Below are 22,738 nucleotides of genomic sequence, written 5' to 3' on the forward strand. Positions count from 1 at the left end.
CTAGGTGTAGGGATTTATCTAAATGAATACACCAGAATTTGTGTCCCGGGGACCCCTGTAGGGTGAGGAGGGTTGTGTTTGAAGCCCCGTTAGCCAGCATTAACTGATTAATGGTGGGCACAGGAAAAAATAACAAAATAATGATTTGTCTAGAATTAGAATATACTTGAGATTTTGAGATTGGTCAGTTCTAGTCCACGAATTTCAGAGGTCCTGACCATATAGTCATAGTGTACTCTAGGAGGCTTTCTCTCCATTATAGTCTCTGCGTTCTATTTAGTAATTCTGTATATGTGGCAGGGATACTTTTGCTGACAGAGACTCATTTATCTTGTGGGTAAGTAGATTTATCATTGGAACCTAGAAGCCAAGAGTGTATGGATTCCTTCAATACATGTGTTCATAACTAGCAGGAAAAGAAAAAAAAGGAATAACATTGTGTTTTGTCTGTGGCATCAGGACAAAACAAATTATTATATTGTTATTTACAATATATTTAAATGTTATTTATAAGCAATTGTTGTATTTGTTATTTATAAATGGTAATTTACTGGTTGAAGAGGAATTGGGGTTGCTTATAGATTTAAACAAGCCAAATTTACCGTTATTTAAGATTTTTAAAACAAAAGTAAAAATTTAGAAATGATCGTCTATATTAAGACTACATTGTTTTCATTTTGAGCAGATGATAATCATGTGCTATCTTGGATGAGGAAAGTGTAACTCCTTGCTTTTCTCTAGGCTTGCAGTTTTATAAACTGGAGTAGCCCTTGACCACCACTGTGTTCTGAGTGACCCAAGCAGATTCCTCCTAGTCCTCTTGAATAGAAGTTAAAAGACTCTCTCAATCCAAACAATAGATGCTGATTGTAGCATCATGAAAGCAATGCAATCCAATCCCTCTGCATTCAAAATGTTGGCGTGAGACCTGAGCTTCCTAAAGCATATGTCCACTCACAATTAAAAGCCATGATTATTTAACACCTTAGAATCCTATGGCAGGTTTCCTAGTAATTTGCGTTGAGAAGACATAGCCCTTCAGTAAGTCCTTTCATGCTTTCTTTTATGCACCCTATAAAGGAGAATATCCGGCAGCATCATCGTACATGGGCACCACTTCTAATTAACTTAAAAATTAAATTTTTTTAATGTTTATTTATTTTTGACAGAGAGAGAGACAGAGCATGAACGGGGGAAGGTCAGAGAGAGAGGAGACACAGAATCTGAAACAGGCTCCAGGCTCTGAGCTGTCAGCACAGAGCCTGGCGTGGGACTCGAACTCACAGATCGTGAGATCATGAACTGAGCAAAGTCGGACGCTCAACCAACTGAGCCACCCAGGCGCCCTTCTAATTAACTTAAAAATTAAACCAGAGGACACCCTCAGACAAAACTGAAAAAGAGAAAATCTAACACATCTCTATAATAGGAATTGGATTTTATAAAAGGAGAATGACAGAGCAAAAGAGAATTACTAGGAGTCACAGTGTCATGAAGTCTTCATTAGCTAAATATTTATGTATATGGGGGAGATGGCTATTTTTTTAATTAAAAATGTCATAAATGGTATGTATTTGCCTTTGGGGAGAGCATATTCTGTTGACCACCCTTAAGAGATATACATGTTGACACATCTGTATTCATGATAGACAATTTAAACACTAGCTGACATTTTGCCAAACGTCTTAAAACAAACAGATATTATGTATGTAAAGTATGCAAATGCAAATAGGGACATTATTTTTAAATTAAAAAATTTAATCTAAGAAGGTATCTTTGTTTTAATGCATATTTAGATTAGGATTTTACCATTTGAGAGGGCAAAATAGTTTCAAAATATACTCATATCTTAAGAATTTTACTTTATTTATTTATTTATTTATTTATTTTTTTAATGTTTGTTTATTTTTGAGAGAGACAGACAGAATGCGAGTGGGTTAGGGGCAGAGAGAGAGGGAGACACAGAAGCAGAAGCAGGCTCCAGGCTCTGAGCTGTCAGCACAGAGCCTGATGCGGAGCTCGAACTCACAAACCATGAGATCATGACCTGAGCCGAAGTCAGACACTCAACCGACTGAGCCACCCAGGTGCCCCATAAAATTTTAAATCTCTTTAAAAACTTATTTATTTAGCGGGGGAGGGGCAGAAAGAGGGGAGAGAGCATCTGAAGCAGACTCTGCACTGACAGTCAGAGAGCCTGACATAGGGCTTGAACCCATGAACTGTGAGATCATGACCCCTGCTGAAGTCAGATGCTCAAGTGACTGAGCCACCCAGGTGCCCCTCATATCTTAAAAAATTTTAATTATAAAAATACCATTAATGAAAAGTTAATGTATACTATTAATTACTTTTTTAAATGATCCATCACAGTTAATCCATGTTTCTTAAAACACTTATTAAAATTAAGACACTATTTGCTGAGAAATCATTAGAATTTAAGCATGTAATTTATGTGCATTTTGTTTCAGAGATTGCTCATCAAATAGAAAGGCTTTCTAAGTGCTTGTTTTGAAATACAATGTAATATATCTTTGAAGGCTGATTGTTTCCTCTATCAAGAATTTACTATTCATTTTTTAACCATTTATTTATTTTTTTTCCCTTTTAAGTGTTAAGTAAACTATAGAAAATGTTAATAATTATTGTTTCCCTACATGTCAGAGCAATACCTATCTGGGTGAAATTTTGTTTCTTACACAATACTTTGTATCTAACCCATCTCCTTTATTGTCTGGCTACCTGGGCAACATGAGGTTTTAACGGGCATTTAGAAGTTAAGAGATTGGAGGTGAAGCATCCTTCTGTATTTGTACCCCCCAGCTTAAACTGCTATCTCTCTGTACCAGGTTAAGGGCCTTTGTTTTCAATCTGTTATTTGCATCCATTTACACGTGGCTCATTACCAGTTATGAAGCAGGCATAGAAAAAGACATTCCAATTAGCTGGTCATTAAATAGTTTCCTGATTATTTTCTTTCAATTTGGCAAAATATGCTAGTTAGCATATTTTGGTAAAAATCCGTGTTTACCTCATGAAAGCAATGGAATGACTTACCTAGGTTTGCCTGTCTAGTATTGATGAGACTAAAAATATAAGATTATAGAGGTAGCTCCATTCTCTTTAGTTTCAGACACTGAACAGAATACTAGAGGTGGGGAATGGAAGCAAGGCTTTGGAAGTAGGGCAAACGTGACTTTCTTCAGGAATCTTAACCTTTTACAAGATAGGTAGAGTGTGTATACAAATAGCTTATACAACATTCATTCAAAAAGGTAGATATAAGTATTCAAATGCTATTATACCAGCTAGAAAGAATGCCCTCAAAAGACATATTTGGGAAAATATGGTGTGGTTAGCACATCAAGACACATCAAAGTTTTCTCCTTCTCCTTCTTTTTTTTTTTTGGCCATGTCTTGATTTTCTTTACTAGATTGGCCGAGAAAACTTTTTAATAAAATTTTCTGAATTCTTTATTAACAGAACTCTTAATTGAGCCTTTCCTAAAACCATCCAGAATATTAGATCTGTATTCTCACAATGGCAACCTTTCACTAGTCACTCTTGTAGTTTCATTCCATTCTCTTCAATGTTCTGGGCTGCCATTTAGATCTTTCTGCCTGAGGGATGCCTTCCCCAATTTCTCCTCTTCCTAACACTTCTTTGTAAAGCAGACCAATCTTAATAAGTTTAAATATATCTGAAGGAAATATTGATAAGATCTAAGGAACTAGTAGTACCATCTGCTATAATAGCCACCTTCTTCTTTCTATACCTGGGCACACTTTTAGAGAGTATATATATATATATATATATATATATATAGTATATATACTGTATGTATATTGTGTATATATATATATTTTAAAGACTATATATATATACATATATATATATAGTATTCCTATGAGGCATTGTAAAAATTATTCTCATAATTATTCTCATAATTCTAGACTTTTATATAGAATTTCATGTCATCTATATAAAGCTTAACTAAAAAAAATTAGAAGCACACACCAAAATGCTTAAATATTGCTTTTGTCTCTGGTTGGTAAAGTTATGAGTAGCTTTTTTAAAAAATTACACATTATTTGATGTTCAGAATTTCTACAATAATCATGTTCTCTAATTATACTAAAAACATTAACAGAATAGTGCAATATTTTTAATCTCAGTATAATTTTAGAGAGAGAGTTATGGAATTAGAAGAGTAATTTCTATAGTGCACATAATAGTTGAAATTATGTGCTTCAAAAAAGTACCGTAAAGGTAGAAAAGAAAAACAAGCATTGAAAAAAGGCTAACAAGGGTTGATGGGGGAGTGGGGGAGAAGAGAAAATGGGTGATGGACCTTGAGGAGGGAACTTGTTGGGGTAAGTGATGAACCATGGGAATCTACCCCCAAAACCAAGAGCACACTGCACACGCTGTATGTTAGCCAATTTGAAAATAAGTTATATTTTTTAAAAAAGGCTAATGAACTTGGTTTTGAATGAGTGAGTTACACATACAATTTTTGCCTATGCTCACACTGAGGATACTTCTTAACACACTTGATTGTTTTAGGAACCTTAAACAATCTTGTGAAACAAGACCAAAGTTGTGGATTTAATTCTCATGGAAGAGTTCATTTTGTTCATGTTTATGACTACAAACTGTACTGCGATTACACCAGACATTATTTTGATTTATGTGTTTTCAGATCTAACAATTTACTTGTAATAGTATTATCCTAACATGTAATTTTTTTATTTCATAAGAATCAATTAAAAAATTGAATAATATATTAATGGTTCATTTTCTAATTTTTCTTCTTGAATAGCTAGACATGTAAGGCATACATATTTTTGCTAGAAATATGTGAATAACTTACTTATGTATATTTGATACATATACATATATTTAGCTCTCTATATAGTGCCCATAGTGTCAATATCTGTAATGTGTATATTGTTTATATGCCAATGAGGAGAAGGTAGAGGTTTTGCTTTGATTGATATCATTTTGTAATTGTTTGCAATAGCAATCAACTTTTAAGGAAACTCACATATTGCATGAAGGGAGTACTTCCAAATCTATCTTCTCCCAAAGAAAGATATTTACTTGAGCATATGGTCAACAGAGGCTTGGAGAAATGTTGAATTCCACTGGAGCTTTGGTGGGCCAAGTTTCCATTAACTCAAGCATTCAGGCAAGATAATCTGTGCAACCAGCACAACAAAGTTTACCACTCAAGAGGAAAATGAATGGAAGCAGGTGAATTGCCAAAAGCTTTCAGAAGGTAGAAATTCTGTTAACTTTCTTCCACCTATCTTGACTGCACTCTCACTAATTGCAATGTACTTCTTATTTCATTGTCTCCCGTGAATAACACTGTGGCCAGCAGAGTCAATGATCAGCATGCTGTATATTGTTATTTTGATTATTATTTTGTACTATGCAGTGTTTTAGGACCAAATAACTACCCATTAAACCACATTATAAAATTGCCTCCATAGTCATTTCTATATGTGTAGAGTAAAAAAATAGTTTGTTAATATGGTAACCCAGTACTTAAGAGGTGTGTTTAATGGCTAACAGCTATGGTTGGCTGTTAGCAGTCCTATTAAATGTTTCATTTTGCAGATAAGGAAATTGTGGCTCAGTTTACTTAAATAGTATACTTAAATAATATCAGAATCTATTCTTTTCAAGAAACATCCACCTAGCTTTGCTATAGGACATATACACAAACACACAGACCCATGCACACATACACACACGTTTTCAAAATGTTGGGAATGTGAAGATGAATTACACACAGTCTGGAACTGAGTTCGATGCACAAAACAGAAATCTCTCTGGATAGTTCAAAGACAAATGGATTTAAATACAGGGAGTTCACGCTTTAAAACCTCATTGGAAGAATGGGAGGGATGACAATGTCATTAGCAGACTATGTCCGCTTTCTTGGTTTTGAGGTCACAGCCGTGTAGATGTGATCTAGAGGTCAAGAAACTGCTGTCTCCACCCTCTCACTACTCCCATCCCAGGAGTCTCTCACTCTCCAAAGTGCCACCTAGGAAGTGGAAGGTAGTGTTCAGACACTGCCATAAACAATTGCCCCTCTAGAGCTTGCCTAGCAGCTGCCACTGCAGCAACAATGCAATGGTGGCCTCTGTATGTAAATGTAATGACTGGTTCTTTAAATCTTGCTGAAGGGCTTCTCATTGACAGAATGACAGAACGTTGTTATTTAGAATCGCAGTTGTAAAGTTCTTTTGTTTTAGCCTTCCATCTCCTGCCCTATGGGGTGGGGCATGAAGTGGGTGGAAATGGATGCCAGGCCAAGCACCAACAGACCATATACAACACACAATCGCACACTCAGAGCTCACAGTTTAGTAGTGGAGGCAGACAAATAGAAAATTTAAGGGTCTTGTGGAAAGTACACTAAGGTACTTAGACACTGTGCTCGTGATGACAGAATGGACTTTTCACGGAGAGAGTAGGGCATGGAAAAATGAGAGAAAAGATCAAAAAGAGCTTCCTTGAGATAGTGTGGCATGAGCTAGGCCTTAAAAGATCAGCACAAGAAGACAATTCAAAGAGGGAGGAAGGCCATGTCAGGCATGAGGGAGAGAACAAAGTCAACATGCTATAAAACTGCACTTGAACATAAACAGACATGAAGAGGCTGCAGGGAAGTGACATGGTGCCAAACAGGGGAGTGGACACAGTGGGGTTTGGGTTTTTATTGTGGTCATGAGGGTGAATATGAAAATATGAAGCTACACAGAGCTGAAGATATAAATACTGCAGGGCGTCGGGCATGATTGGAAGTGAGAGAATCAGACTTCTGGTTTCCAGTTCTGTTTGTGAGAAGCTTGGAAGTCGCCACTTTGTCTTAACAAGTAAACAACTGAACAGACTGAGAAATCAACAACTCTTCTTAGATTCACAAGAGAGGTGAGGTATCAGGGAACACCACTATCAACAAGACTGGACGGGCAGACAGGTGAACACAGGGAGTCTCGGCTTACTGGAGCAGAGACTCTTAACAGGAAACAAACCATGGTGAGAATCAGTGTCCAGCCTCACGAAATTTGAATGACAAATTGCTGGAGTCTCGTTGGGAATGAACTTGAGAGTTAAAAATTCCAGGGGGCCCAGTCATAGGGGGCCATCCACGCTTTTGTGAGATTTACTTCTAGGAGCTGGACCAGGTTCTCACAGTAAATATTAGGGAAAAATCCCCTTGTGTTTATGTCAGGGGGAAAGGAGAAGAAAACCTTTGAGATATGCCAGAGCACTCTGTTATTTTTACTGCCTTTTTCTCCAAGTTTTTATTTAAATTCCACTTAGTTAACATTTAGTGTATTATTAGTTTCAGGTGTGGGATTTAGTGATTCAGCACTTACATAAAACACCTGGTGCTCATCACAATTGCCATCCTCTGTTCCTAACAGGGCTTGCCCTCAGGAGAAGCTAGTTAACCAGAGCATAATTTGCAAGGGTATTAATAGAACCTAACTGACCTAGGGGTAGGGAGATACCACACTCCAGCCTTCTGGTGGCAGAAGGGAAATACACAACTCTAGGCTACCTGTCCCACGTAAGAGAAGAGAAAAAAAACAACTGAGAAACACTTGGGAGTTCACAGTCCAGAGGCACAGACTCACTAAAAGACTGAAGCCTAATCATAGGACTGTGGAACATTTCCCTCCCATGACACCTCACCACCACATTACAGAAGGCCAATTTACAGCAGTTCCTTTTATCTGGTACATAATGTCTGGCTATCAAGAAAAAAATTATAAAGTATACTAAAAAAAGTCCAAAAACACAACTTGAAGAGACAGAGCAAACTGCTCTAATGGATAAAGTAGACAACATACAAAAACAGATGGATAGTATAAGCAGAGAAATGGAAAGTCTAAGAAAGAAAAAAAATCTAGAGATAAAAAATGTTGTAACAAATGAAGAATGCCTTTGATGGAGTTACTGTTAGACTGGACATGGCTAAAGAAAGGATCTCTGAGTTTGGGAATATATCAATAGAAACCTCCAAAACTGAAAAGCAAAGAGAAAGAACACTGAAAAGAAAAATGGAATAGAGTATCCAAGGACTGGAGGACAGCTATAGAAGGTATAACGTATGTGTAATTGTAATACCACAAGTAGAAGAGAGAGAGGAAGGAAACAAGGGCATCACAGTAAAGAGAAGGAAGGAATCAGGGATTATGTCATCCTTGTTTTGGACTTTGATGCCTGAGAGATGGCATTGAATCAGAATTTTAACCTGGATTAATTTGATTGCAAAGTCAGTGTTCTCCACTTTCACCCTGTCTTAAATGTGATTTGGTACTGATTAAGTCATTCTTTATGTAAAGATACAGTCAAGAATGCCCATAAACTCATGCTTAAGTTTTGTGTATATGTGTGCATATTCATTTTTCAATAGAAGCAGCATGGCCTCCGTGTGATTTTGTTTAAAAATCACAGTCTTAAACACTTGGCATAAAACTTGATAGCTGGTGTTTATTCAGTTTTGTTCTAGAGATTAAATGCTCATTCAAGAGTGTATTTTAAAAGCATTCCAAGTAGTTCTGCTTCAGGTAATGCAGTAGGTTAAAATTTCTTGAAGATCTTCCTGCCAGGAAACACAAAGGTGTTAGGTAAATCACAGCAAAAGAATCACACCTACCCCTCACCTGCCTCTGGACCCCGAGACAAGAACACAAAGTCTACTGAAAAAACAAAGCAAAACAAACAAAAAAACCCAGGGAATAAGTGAAGCCTGGGTGGTTCTGGAGGCAAATGTTGGCTGCAGGAGCCTACAGATTTAGTGTAATGATTGCCTAAGGTGTGGGGTGGGCAGACGCAGAGACTAGATTTGCACTAGTTGAGTGTAAATGGGGGACTAGATGTGAGATTTTGCATTCCTCCAGGTGTGGCACCCTTAGGGAAGGTTTGTGGTAGGAAAATCACTGCTGGCTAGGAAACCTTTAGGTAAACCTCTCTGCCTTTCCCATAAGCAGGTGGGAAAATAATAATAATGATAATATTGGTATTAATAATAATGGTAATTATCTTCTGTGATAGTCTGAGGCCATAATTATCTCATGAGGCTGAGGTTTGAATATACACTGTACAATCAGAAACCCCAAGATGGGAAATTAAATTAAAGCCAAACTAGGTTGATGGCACTGAGTAGGAGCTGATACAGATCTCATCTGGGGAAAAGCATCCTCAAGCCAGCTCCTTCAGGATTCCCAATGGCTAATATTAGCCAAATATAAGTTCACCATAAACAAGATACTGTGAGCAAGATCAGTAGAGACAGTAAGCAAATTCATGTGCTCAAGGACTATAAAACAAAATAAGTATGTATTAATTAAATGGTTATGTTACTAAATAATGTTATTAATGATGGAATTAAAATAAGCAAAGACCAAGTAACTAGGGAATTAAAGTTACATGAAAATCTATTTTATACCCAATAAATTGGCAAAATTCAACAGATTGACAGTACCAAGTGTGGTATGGGTAAGAGCTGGAACTTTCCTCATTGCTGGGGGAAGGAGGGGTATAAATTGATATACTTGGTGTTACCAGTTGTGTAAAGCTGAAGTCTCTACACTCTATGACTCAGTGTTAAAAGTTCAGATATATACCCCACATATGCACTTGAACATGCCCAAGAGACATGTCCAAGAATGAAGTCTGCAGAGCAGCTGTACTGGTAATGGCAAAATAGACACAATATTTGGAAAACACCATGCATTGACAATACAAAATAAATTGTGAGGTATCATACAATGGTATACTATACAATAGTGACCATGAACTATACCTATGCATGTAGAAAACTCAAATACAGGAAACCTTAAAAACAATGTTATGTGACAACAGAAAAATATATTCACTGACATTTTGATAAAGTTTAAGTAGTTAGAAAACTTAACTCTCTCTCTCTCTCTCTCTCTCTATATATATATATACACACACATATATATATACATACATATATATAAACACATATATCCCTAAAATATATATATATACATGCCAGCAAAAACTATAATATATAAAAATAAATAAAATATATAAGATATAAACTATAGAACAAGTAAAATATTATATTTATATATTTATCATGTTTATAAAATAAAATATAAGCAAAAGAATTACAATATAAATTTTAAAATGTAGAAGATCAAAGAATAGGAATACAATAAACTTTAAGGTTATTAACCATGTTCTATTTCTTAAGGTGAGTGGAGGGCACATGGGTGTTTATCTTAGCATTCTCTTTATTGTATATACATTATTTTCTTTTTATGTATAAAAATGTCATAACTTAAAAACATACTATGTCTGTATTTCTATCTGATTCATTTCTATTATTGTAATAACTTCTTGATAAATGAAAACTATATATTTATAAAAGAAGTAAGACACTGGCATTAAAGGAGACAAATTTTATCTTTAGTTATTCTTATTTATTTATTTATCTAGTACTGTTCTCTTTTTATTTTTTAAGTTTATTTTTATTTATTTTGAGAGATAGAAAGGAAGTAGAGGAGGGGCAGAGAGAGAGAGAGAGAGAGAGAGAGAGAGAGAGAGAATCCCAAGCAGGCTCCACACAATCATTGCAGAGCCCGATGTGGGGCTCAGACTCACAAACTATGAGATCATGATCTGAGCCGAGATAAAGAGTTGGATGCTTAGCTGACTGAGCCACCTAGGCAGCCAGTACTGTTGTCTTTTTATAATGTGTTAGTCTCAGAGATAGATATCGCTTGGCAAAAAAAAAAAAAAAAATAAAAAAATAAAAAAATGCTTATTCGCTCTGAAAATCAATATGCAAAACCACGAATTAATTATTAATGTTCCAAAGTTTCCCCCCAAAACTAAAATATTTTAATGGGGTTATGCCATGTGTGTTTTTGACTAGACAATCTTGTTTAAGAAAATATTAAATTAAAAAAATGCATCTGATTATTTCAGTTCCTTTACTTTTCATTTGTTCCCATTCATGCTCTAAATAGAATCCAGAAGAATGCTAATTATCATGATACGCCTTGAGAGAGACTTCTAGTGATATAGCCCCCTTTTTTTTTTTAAAGAAGACTTTTGTAGTCAGTTCAGTGTGGAATTTTTCAACTAGTAGCAAGAATCAGTCCATTTATGTGGCTTCCTCAAGTGCACTGTGAGATGTTGTAATTCATTCAGCTGAAGGATTCCCTTCATATTATAGAGTGAAAGGGATGCACCTATTTAGTTACAGATAGGAAGAAAAGCCCTCTCTACCTCTCTACAGTCACTTCAGATTCGAACCTTACACAAGTGAGTTCTTGTTGAAGAGGAGGGTGGTTTTCTGACAGGCCCGTTTTCATCTGGTGGGGTGAGCTCAAAGGGTTTTGACTTAATTTAACCTAGCAAAATACAACCCCAAATTTCTTACACTACAACGGTAAGGTTTTATTTTGCGTAAGTCTGTTTCCCCTTTTTTATGGCTGAGATAAGGGAAGGAGAATGTTTACAATGAAGTTGACAAAATAAGATAAAGTGAGTTTTGAAATATGATGGTGCTCACATTGTTGTTGACTACAGTGAACTTAATAAAATATTTTAAATTAGGTACACTTTAATATAAATATAAATGATTTAAATACAACACTTATCTAACTAGATTCAGTATTTGACAAATAAATAAAAGTATTTATTTCTTCTTCTTGGCCTATAATGACTGTTAACAGTTTGTAGGCTTAAAATATGGCACTCTTAAAAGCGCTGAAGTTAGCAATTAACTGTTCTTGAGAAGGATTTGCTTTATTACATATTGCTTCACTTTCGGTATGAACATTATAATGTTTAATATGGTAAGGGTCTTTGTTATTCATCTTAACTATACAAATAATCTCATTTAAGTGTGTGGAATAACAAATTTATATACCATATGATTTCCTTAAGCCTTCTCAATATATTAAAGCATGTTTTGATTTTTCTCCCCGCTTCGTGTTACTCTAGGATAGTTTCCCAGCACGATTTGGAGGAATTCATTTTGTCAATCAGCCATGGTATATCCATGCCCTGTATACCGTGATCCGGCCTTTCCTAAAGGAGAAGACTCGGAAAAGGGTATTTGTTTGTTTCTTTGTTTTTATACTTTTTTCTCCTCCCACATTCAATGAATTATGATGCATAATGTGTATATAATATCGGGTGTGGTAAATGTACCTCTATATTGCATATAAATATTCAACATACAAGATACTTAAAAATTCTTAAAGACCATATAAAAGAAATATTCAAAAGCCTGCAAGCCTGCTTGTCTATTTTCCCACAAATTGGGAGAACATGTCAGTACATTCATGATAAAGCCCCAGTTTAAAGTAAAAAAAAAAAATTATGCCATGTTACTAGATTGTTATTAGTACACCTAATTTCAAGTAAGATCTAGAGAAAAGTTATCATTTTATTAGTGGATATATGAATGCTAGTTATTTCACAATTTGTATCATATTGAATATAGTGAATTTTGTGAAATCTAATATAATTTTGTGGTGATCATCATGATCGATCACACATTTCAGAAAGAATGCTGATGTTTAAAAATATTAATATTTGTTTAGATTGCAAGTTACTTGAGTTCTAAGGCTCGGTTTCATTTAACAATGAGGATATTCAAAGTACATGCAACAAAATAATCATTTTTTCTGCAAATAAGATGATTTATATAAAGCGTTTAGCACAGTGCATGGTACGTGATAAATGCTGAACGCATTTCTCATTATTATTAATAATACAGACTTTAAAATGTGTTTTAACGCACATTATTTCATTTTAGCCTCCAAAAGTTTCTGAAGTGTAAATTTAGTAAGCAGTATCTCCTATCTCGGAGCTAAGGAAAGTAAGTCTTAAGATGGAGCAACTTGCTTATTACTCAGTTCCACAGCTATAAAGCTCGTATAGGAATCCAGACATCTCCAGATTTAGAGCTATTTTTACCACCGTGCTGTGACCAATTTTCAAACGATTAGTTCCAAAGTAAAGTATACTTTACTTCTAAATCTTTATTGAAGGCAATTTTCCACGTTTCCCAATGAATGAGAAGGCACTTCAGGTATTTCCATGCAATGTTGTAGAAGCCTCCTTGTGAGCATAAAAGCGAAGTAATTGTTCAGTATGTGTTTGTATCACACATTAGTGAGCAGAAGGTCTTCTGGATATGAGTTTGTTGAAAATGTTTCAGTAGTTTAGGAGGAAGAATTCTGTAAACAATTATAATTTATATCAGGAATAGTTTCTACCAGTGAGAGTCAAATTAATTTACTAGAATTAAGAAAAGTGTATTAGATTTAAGAATTCAGAAAAATGTGTTAGAATTCAGAAAAATGTATTGATGTGCTTCACAAGTAACACTTTCAAACTTTGTTTTATGAAGAGATGATCAGGTGATCCAAAACACCTGCTGGGGCTTTTAGTACGCATTATACTAGTGAATGCTTCTGTAGTATTCACTCTATGCCACATGCTGTTCTAAGTACCTTACATATGTTAACTAATTTAATCCTTACAACAATGGCTCAAGGGGAAGCATTGTTATTTTTCTCCCTCTATAGATGGGAAAATGAGTTACAGAAGGTTAAGCAAATTGCTCTAAATCACAGCTAGGAGGTAGTAGAGCTGAGTATGTGGATTTATGGGAAAGACAGTGCCAGACAGAGGGCATAGCAAAGACAAAGGCCCTTAGGTAGAAACATGCCTGGGATATACACTTAGCAAAAGCAAGGAGGCTCAGAAAGCTGGAGCAGAATGAGCTGCTGAGGAGGGTAGTAGAGGATGGGATAGAAGGGGGTATGGCGTGGCAGATCACATGGGGCTTTGTATTCCATTGCAAGGGTCTGGGCTTTCAGTCAGAGTGAAATGAGAAATACTTTGAAAGACTATGAGTACAGGGGTGACTTGTTCTGAGCACAATGTTCTGCTCTGTTGAAAAAGACTAAAGAGGATCAAGTCTAAAAAATGAGGAAAGTTCCAGGTTTGCAGTTATTTGAGTGAACTGAACAGTTTTGACAATGCCTAGAAAAATTCTTTGGTAGCATTATTCCAGACGGAAGTGAGGTATCTGAGCTTTACCATTTTAATTAAAACTATATGACTTATAAATAGTTATAGGTTAAAACACTTTTAATTTTTACTTAAATAATTAATGTAATGTACAAAGCAATTATATTTCTTTACAGGTATTCCAAGTGATGCATTCAGCATCACCACATTACTCAAACACTTCCTCAGATGTTATAAATCTATGCTGTGAAAAACTGGTAAAAGAAAACTCAAGGAATAATTGTGAATCTTTTGTCACAAAAAGGAAACACCTGATTATCTGTTTGTTTGTTTGTTTGTTTATTTATTTATTTATTTATTTATTTATTTATTTATTTTCATTAAACGAAACCTGACTTTGAGTCTCCAACATGCTGGACGGATAGGCATATGAACCCAAAGTGGTAGAAGGGTCCCTTCTTCCCCAAATCTCATTGATATCTGGAGTCTTTCATGCAGAACCAAACTTCCCATCCATCATGGCCACTTGACATCTTCATTGTTGAAGCCAGTACTAGTTCCTTGAATAAAGGTTTCCTTCTGCTCCCAAGTTATCTGTAATTAAGCTAGAAACCAATGGCTAGGCTTCAACTCTCATGCACCCTTCAGCTATTCTAGGGCTGTGGTCTTGCCACTCACCAAGAGATGACGGGATATAGCTTTCCCTACTGATGGGTGCAGATTTCCACCTGTGCCTCCATATGGTGGACTCTGCTATTCCTTGCTAATTCCCAAATGTATTTCACTTTCCTCCCTTCCACTCAGGTCACTTGCCATAATCTCTTTAATGGCATGGTTTAGGGAAATAAAATAGAAGCATTATTTAGGCTAATTCGTAGAATTGTAAGGTACACTGAGGCTAGGGAGCCCACAAAGACAAGACTTCCTGAATGAAATGGTGGAAAAGAAAAATATAAGGAGAAAAAAAAATAGCAAAACTTTAATAAATCATGCCGCTATCAACAACTAGTTAAAGAAATATCTAAAGCAAAAATCAAATAGTTGGATTATTGCAATGCATCCTTTTGCCCATCCCAGAGGTGCATTCACATTTAAGAGTTCTGGAATCTTCATATAGTATATATTTTTCAAGAAACCTTGGGTTTGGAGACATGACAGTATTTTATGAATTGTCAAAACAGTAAATGCACAGTAAAACTAAGTAAACTATATAATATGCTAGATGGTGAGAAATGATATAAAGAAACATGATGTAGGGAAAGTGAACAGAACTTTCCAGGTTAGGCAGGGTTATGATATTAAAAAGGCTCACCAGAGGAGGTCTTCCTGAAAGGAGACTTGCAAGAAAAGGCTTGCAGGAGATGGGAGAATAAGCCATAAGAATATCTAAAGGCAAAAATCCTCAGACAGAACATCCATTGCAAATGTCCTGGGACAAATGCATGCATGGTATGCTTTATCAGGAAGTAAAGGGGTAGGTGTGTTCAAAGAAGAGGTTTATGGACCTTACAGGATTTACTCTTTGAGAAAGGAGAAGCCAATGGGGAATTGTGAGTAGAATAACATGATCTGACATGGTCATTCTGGCCGCTGTGTTAAGAATAGAGCACAGGTGGCCACAGTGGCAGTGGGGAGAACAATTGGAAGGTTAGTGCAGTAATACAGTTTGAAGGATGATGATAGCTTTATTTAGGGTTGTAGAGGTGGAGTTGGTCACATGTTCAGATTCATGATATATTTTGAAGAAAGAACCAAAAGGATTTACTGACAACTTAGAGAGGAATTAAGGATGGTTTGAAGGTGTTAGCCTGAGAAATTAGAAGCAGTCATACCACTAACCGACATTGAAAACAGGGAGGAGCTGATTTTGAGAAGAAAGTTGTGAGTTCAGTTTTGGACATATTAAGTTTGAGGTGCCCATCGAACTTTTAAGTGGAAATGTTAAGTAGAGAGTAGAAATAGTGATATAAATTTCAAAGGAGAGGTCTGGATTTGATATATAAATGTTTCAGTGTATGGACAATATTTAGGTCCACTGGACTGAATGAGGTCACCAAGAAGTAAGTACACTTAGAGAAGAGAACAAATCCAAGAACTGAAGCCTGGAACTCTGTGACATTAAGATGTTGGGATGATGAAGAATAATCAGCAAAAGAGACCGAAAAGAAGCATCTGTCAAAGTAGGAGAAAATCGTGAGATGCTGGGAATGTTTCAATGAGGAGAGTCATTTATATCCAGTGCTGTTGAGAGTTCAAGAAAAACAAAGGCTGAGAATCGGACACTGAATTTAGCAATGAGAAAGAGCCTGACAAGAACTATCTCCATGTTATCGTGGGAGGCAAAGCCTGTTTGGACCGGATTCAGGAAAAATGGGACTAGAGTATTTGGACAGTGAATATAAACAACTCCTTTGATGAGTTTTGTTATAAAGAGAAGGAGAGAAATAGAAGAATAACTGGAAGTAGAAATCTGGCCGTGAGAGGTTTTGTGTGTCTTTTTGAGAGGGAATGGAAAGAGAAGAGTTGGCAGGTTTGTTCTCTAATGGGAAAGATCCACCAGACGGAGGAAGTGCGATGATGTGAGAGAGACTGGAAAGAACTGCTTGAGCAGCATAACTGAGTAGAGGAGAGAAGATGGATTCTAGTGCACAGGTGGAGAGGTTGGCCTTTGTAGAGTTTATCTTTCCATTGTACTAGAAGCGGAGGCACAGCATATGGACACAGATGCTGGTGGGTGGGTCTCATCTGGTTGCCCTATTTTTTCAGTGAAAGAGGAAGCAAGGCCAAAGCTGAAAATGATGTTGAGGGAGGAGGTAGCAGAATGTTAGCAAAGAGAGAGGAAGTAGTGTGCTAGGATTACATTTACCTCCCTAAGGATTTATGATGATAACTCATGCGTGACTTGAAAGGAGGTTTGTTACGTGAAGAAACACATCTAATGAAATAAGATTGTATAACTAATAAAATAAGAGTTTCAGGTGCCAGAACTCAACTTACCACCGGCCTCAATTATTTTAATTTCTCCTAAGAAGAACCTAAGAGTGTGTGTGTGTGTATGTGTGTGGTGGGGGTAGGTAGGGGGACTGTTGTGCTCTGCAAAGAGGAGTGGAAGTGTGTGAAGTTTGCAATTGGCCTGATGTACTTGGCAGCAGATGGCATCTTCGCCCTCTGTTGGCCCCACATCAAAGATTTCAGGCAGCCATTTCCTCTGCCTATTTTGGCCAGTGACCCTCTCTCACCTGCTTTTACTGGTCCATAATCTGTTGAAATTACTTGTTGATTGATCATTCCCATCCCTATCATTTTGTTTGAATACTGTAGACTAGTTTTTCTTTGTTTTCCCATATATTTACTTTAGTGGACTTTAAAAATACAGACAGTGAAGATAAATATATTAGCCTGTTTGTTCATCATGAACCTGAAATATGAGTCACTTTTAAACTATAAGTGACTATTTCTAAGTTACTTATAAACTATAATCCTTAAACAAATGTTCTATAAATTATTTGAGATGACAACAATGCTTTTTCAGAGAAGACCAATCTATAGTTTTGAGATTGAAATGAAAGAAGAGGAAAGAGGTAGTAATTCATGGAGGAATAAATCTTGCATCTGTAGCTTGAATAATTTTCCAGTTAAAAAAAAAGCTAGATGTAGACAGTAATACCAATAATTAATGTATACATAATCTTTACATTTTCACTCCATTATTTTATTTTTATTTGAACAATAAATATAGAAACCACTAGTAGAGAAGATGCTGGCAACATTATAGAACTTAAGTCCTTTGGGATGTGAACCTTCACTCAACCTTTCATTATGATGATGCTAATCTACTTTTATTTACATTACACACTTTGCATTACAAAGCAGTAATTTAGTGGTTATAGTGTTCTTATTTTTATTGATGATAAAGAAAAAGCCAAAGTAGTAACAGCTTTTGGGCTTAATAACTTGGATGGGCTCTACAGTTGATGAGTCCCTTATGAGAATGGTCTATTTTAACAGCATTCATTATGCACACCATTAGCTTTGCACAACTAACATCAGGATGATGTACAGATCAATATGCACATTGGATTCTACTCATGACCTCAAACTATAAATTTTGGGTTCCAGCTCTTTAACCCAACCACCCTCTGACTTTCCAGAAACTACTTAAAATTCCTATGCCTCAGGATTTTTATATGAAATATTAGTATAACTATATCATCCCTGTCTGTTTTACATAGTGGATGAAGGACTTAAATATTTTAACAGACATGGGAAACTCTTATTTTTGCTTTTCCTAGCCTCACTCCCTGCTCCTAGCCTTTGGATTGTATTTATTCTCCTGTGTGTGTTTCCCCTCACCCTTGTTGCATTTGTAGATATTTTTGCATGGTAACAACCTGAACAGTCTACACCAACTAATTCATCCTGAGATCCTGCCTTCTGAGTTTGGAGGAATGCTGCCCCCTTATGATATGGGAACGTGGGCAAGAACACTGCTAGATCACGAGTACGATGATGACAGTGAATACAATGTGGACTCCTACAGTATGCCTGTAAAAGAGGTGGAAAAGGAACTCTCTCCCAAGTCCATGAAGAGGTATGCTGGAGGTGGCTGGGAAGTGGGCTGGAGCCAGTGTGAGGGTGCCCCCAGTTAACTCCAGGTTTTATACTTTTGGGGAATATATATTTGGTGGGATTTTAAATCCTTTTATGCCTCCATCATTAGATGTCTAAGAAAGTTAAGTCAAAGATAAAGTCATACAAGGTAATGTCAGCACAGTTTTGTTCCATATTCACAGAGACTCTAACAAGGCTCTTAACTGAATGAGCCACCCAGGCGCCCCTCAACCACTTGGTCTTAAGCAACTCTACATCCTCCTCATTCTGGCCACTGCTTATCAGTCACTTCCTTTATTTTTTTTGTCTGTCAAATCACTGATTTTATTTAATTCTATTTCCTCTCCCCAAATTTAAGCTTCATGAAGACTTCAGTGGCTTTGTCTGTCCTGTTCTCTGAATTGCCAGTGCCTGAAGTAGGGCCTGGCACAAAGAGAGGGTATTCACTGGATACTAGTGGAGTGAATGAAGGAGTGCTCTGCTGTCAGTGGCCCCTTTTAGGTGCCATGTCCAGAATTGAATAGGTGACATCTGATGCTATCACTACTTGCATTTAGGTTCCAGAACCCTAGCTTTGCCCTCAGTGGCTTCCTTTGATTTCTGTTTTTGACTCTATTGCTATGGTTCAGGCAGCGAAAGCACATTGCTGACTCATCTTGAGCTCCCTAACACTATAAGGCTCTTTACTTACAGATCCATATCCTCATAATTCTCTCTTTCTGTGTTTAGCTTTTTCCTCCAAGCAGACAATTTTAATTGATTAACACCATCTTGTTAGATTTGGCTCAGTCTGTCCACCTTTTGAAGTCTTTTTGGGTCTTGATTTTCTTCTCCAATTAATTAGGCCATTCTGTCCTCTGACGACTTGGCTCACAGCACATTGACCTCCCAACCCTGAGTTTCTTGCTTCTGACATGGATTGATTAGAATTTCAGACATCCTTTGTTTGGGGTAGGTTTTGTATTATGTGAAGTTCTTAGGGTGTTATCTGAAAACTTGTGAAGAATGAGCCTAAGAAAGTTATTTCACTTAAGTCTCATCTTCTCTAAGTCAGGGAATGGCAGTTCCCTGTTAAGAATGGGAGAAAATTGTCTCCTTTTCTCTATTCCCCCCCCCCCCCAGTTTTATATTATCATTAGATTGAGAGGGAAAAAAATCATTCCTTCACCAAAGACTTGTAGATATTTCCTCCTTTGGGGGCATTTAGCTAGAGGTGTAGGAAGAAGACTTTCTGCCTCTGTGTCAATTTGTGGAGGAATACCATGGTCCATGAAAAGATACAAAGTTCAAAAGATTGTGGGTGTTTCAAAGTGGAGGAATGTCTTTTGCCTTATATCTCTAGTACCTAGGATAGTGCCTAGGTAGGCATGTAACAGTTGAGTGAGTAGCAATATTAATATCGCCATGGTAATATGAGCTCTGATTTTATTGAATAATATTCCACATCTGTTGTTACTACATGTCAAACTCCATCTAATGCTTTGTATACATTGACTCGTTTGCTTCTATAAATAACTAATAGGTTAGTACTATTCCTCTCTCATTGGTGAGGAGATCCAGATAAAGAGAAGATAAATAACTCCCACATGTCACATAGACAGACACAAAGTAGCACTGCTAATATTGGAACACCAACAATCCAATTCCGTCAGTCGTTTCCTTAACTGCTACCATTTGTGACCTGCCAAAGTATGTGCTGGACTTTATGCATGCATTATTGAGTTTGATCCTTAGTACATCTGTATGATGTAGGTGTTGTATTCTCCCTCTTACAGTTAAGAGAACAAAATCTAGGAAGTTTAAATAGCCTTCTCATAGTCACAGAGCTAGCAAATAGCAGACCTGGAATTGGAATCCACTTCTGTCCAAAATCTGTCCTCTTAAACACAAAGGTATAACGCAACATTGTGGGTGCATAATAAATGAATAAATTATAACTGAGTGATTAAATTTAAGTTATTGGGATTCATGCAAAAAAAAATAGAAGTTATTCATTGCAAAGACAGTAGAGGCTATGTGGAGAAGGTTCCCATATACTATGAGTTAATGATAAACAACTCCTTCTATTGTAGCTGAAACAGGCGCATTCACTTATGATCCTGCACAATTATGATCCTGCACAAATATGAGGTACCTGAGTGGCTCAGTTGGTTAAGCATCCAACTTCAGCTCAGGTCATGATCTCACGGTTTGTGAGTTCCAGCCCCACATCTGGCTCTCTGCTCTCAGTGCAGAGCCCACTTAAGATCCTGTGTCTCCCTCTTTCTCTGCCCCACCCCTGTTCATGCTCTTTCTCTCCGTCAAAAATAAATGAACTGAAAAAAAAAAAAAAAAACAAAAACGCCCTGCTGTTTTGTATAACACAGCAAAAAAAAAAAAATCTGGACTAAAATAATGGTACACTTGGGACAATTAAATACCGAAAAATCTTAATCGGAAATCGTTTCTGCCTGGCTTGTTTTATTGAGGAATTGTTCTACATATGGAGCCAACATTCATCATCCAACAATTCTGATACTGGTAGTTCATGATAAAAGCAGACTAAGAATTTAATCCCAGGTTGAATACTGCACTGTAATTTAAAATATTTTATTAAAATAACCATATTCTCTAATCACTTTTTAAAAATAGTCAAGGAACTTAAGGATTTAAAAGACTGTATGTGTGTGTGTGCACATGTGTGTGTATGATATATGTTTTCATAGAACCTTTTGGCAAATGCTTAAATTGTGCACTTTATGCTTCCTGAAGAGCTTTGGCATGTACTTATTCAATATTATTAGGTTATGCTTCAACATTCATAGAATAAATCTAATTGGTGAGAATTTTAAAATGGATTTTCTGTTAAGAATTTCTTTTTTATAGGATAAATGGCTTTATCTTTATTACTCTTGCTTTTAAATGCTTAATACCAAACTTCTTTCAGTTATGGAAACTATTTATTGGGTAGAATTAAAGATATTAAGATCCTGTTGTGTAACAGACTGATACACATTGTGTTCACTGTAAGGAGAGAAACTGATCATGTCCCTGCTTATGGAATTTACTAGTAGTCACGTTAATACTTTAGTGCAGGGCATCAAATGAAATTTTTTTTGTTTTAACATGGATTTTTCTTAGGAGACCATTTTTTTGTTTGTTTTTAGTTGAGTCCAAATAAAACAGTGTTAAAGGTCTAATTCCTAAGTGTTTTGTGCCATTTTTCACTGTGTTAAAATGTTATTTTATTCATCAAATAAATTATTTTTCCTAAGATATGGGGTGCTTGGGTTGCTCAGTCGGTTAAAGGTCTGACTTTGGCTCAGGTCATGATCTCTTGGTTCCTGAGTTCGAGCCCCGCATCGGACTGTGTGCTGACAGCTCAGTGCCTGAAGCCTGCTTGGGATTCTGTGTCTCCCTCTCTCTCTCCGCCCCTCCCAGCTCATGCTCTGTCTCTCTTTCTCTCCAAAATAATAAACATTAAAAATGATTTTTCTGAAGATAAATTATTATTGCCTTTAAAAATGATACACAATCTTTTCTTCCTTCCTTTCTTCCTCCTTCTTCTCTCCTTCCTCCTCCTTTATTTCCCCTTCACCTCCCTGTCCCTCTCCCTTTTTTTCCCCCACTGTCTCTCTCTCACCCATCTGCTCATTCAACTTTAGTTGGTCTCCTTTCTGATATACACATGTATAACCTATTACTGAGATAAAATAGTGAAAATGACTTAGGAAATAAAACATTCCTATTTTAATGTCCTCCCCTTTCTTTTCACTCCCTCTTTAGAGATGAATTTAGGTTTATTTAAATAAAAGAGTCAATTAATCAGTTAATCCTATAATTATTTTTGCTTTGATAATTAGTTCCATTGCTGTTCTTTTTCATTAGCATGTGCAGTTGTATTTTAGCTTACAGTCTTTTTTTTTTGAGAGTTAATGAGGTCTGCTAAGAGGCATATTGCCACAGCAATAGCCAATTGGCTGGAATGCAGCGGGGGGGGGGGGGGATTCATTGCTGAGGAGAATTTTAAAAGGGCAGCTGCTTCTTTAATGCCATAGCTATTAAGAATGCAGTTTCCTGCCATAACAG

At 36.4% G+C, this 22,738-nt stretch overlaps 1 protein-coding gene across 2 annotated transcripts in view; it reads left to right on the forward strand.

The window, feature by feature from the left end:
* The window catches only part of CLVS2 (clavesin 2), a 70,490-nt gene that overhangs the window by 40,640 nt on the left and 7,112 nt on the right, over positions 1-22,738 (forward strand). For both annotated transcript variants that reach the window (XM_040474535.1, XM_040474534.1), the window contains exons 4-5: positions 12,017-12,127; positions 18,430-18,650. In XM_040474535.1, the coding sequence (XP_040330469.1) occupies positions 12,017-12,127; positions 18,430-18,650 (332 nt within the window). The remainder of the gene's footprint in view (positions 1-12,016; positions 12,128-18,429; positions 18,651-22,738) is intronic.

Source organism: Herpailurus yagouaroundi, unplaced genomic scaffold (assembly GCF_014898765.1).
Source record: "Herpailurus yagouaroundi ecotype Mexico unplaced genomic scaffold, PumYag 139, whole genome shotgun sequence".
Lineage (NCBI taxonomy): Eukaryota > Metazoa > Chordata > Mammalia > Carnivora > Felidae > Herpailurus > Herpailurus yagouaroundi.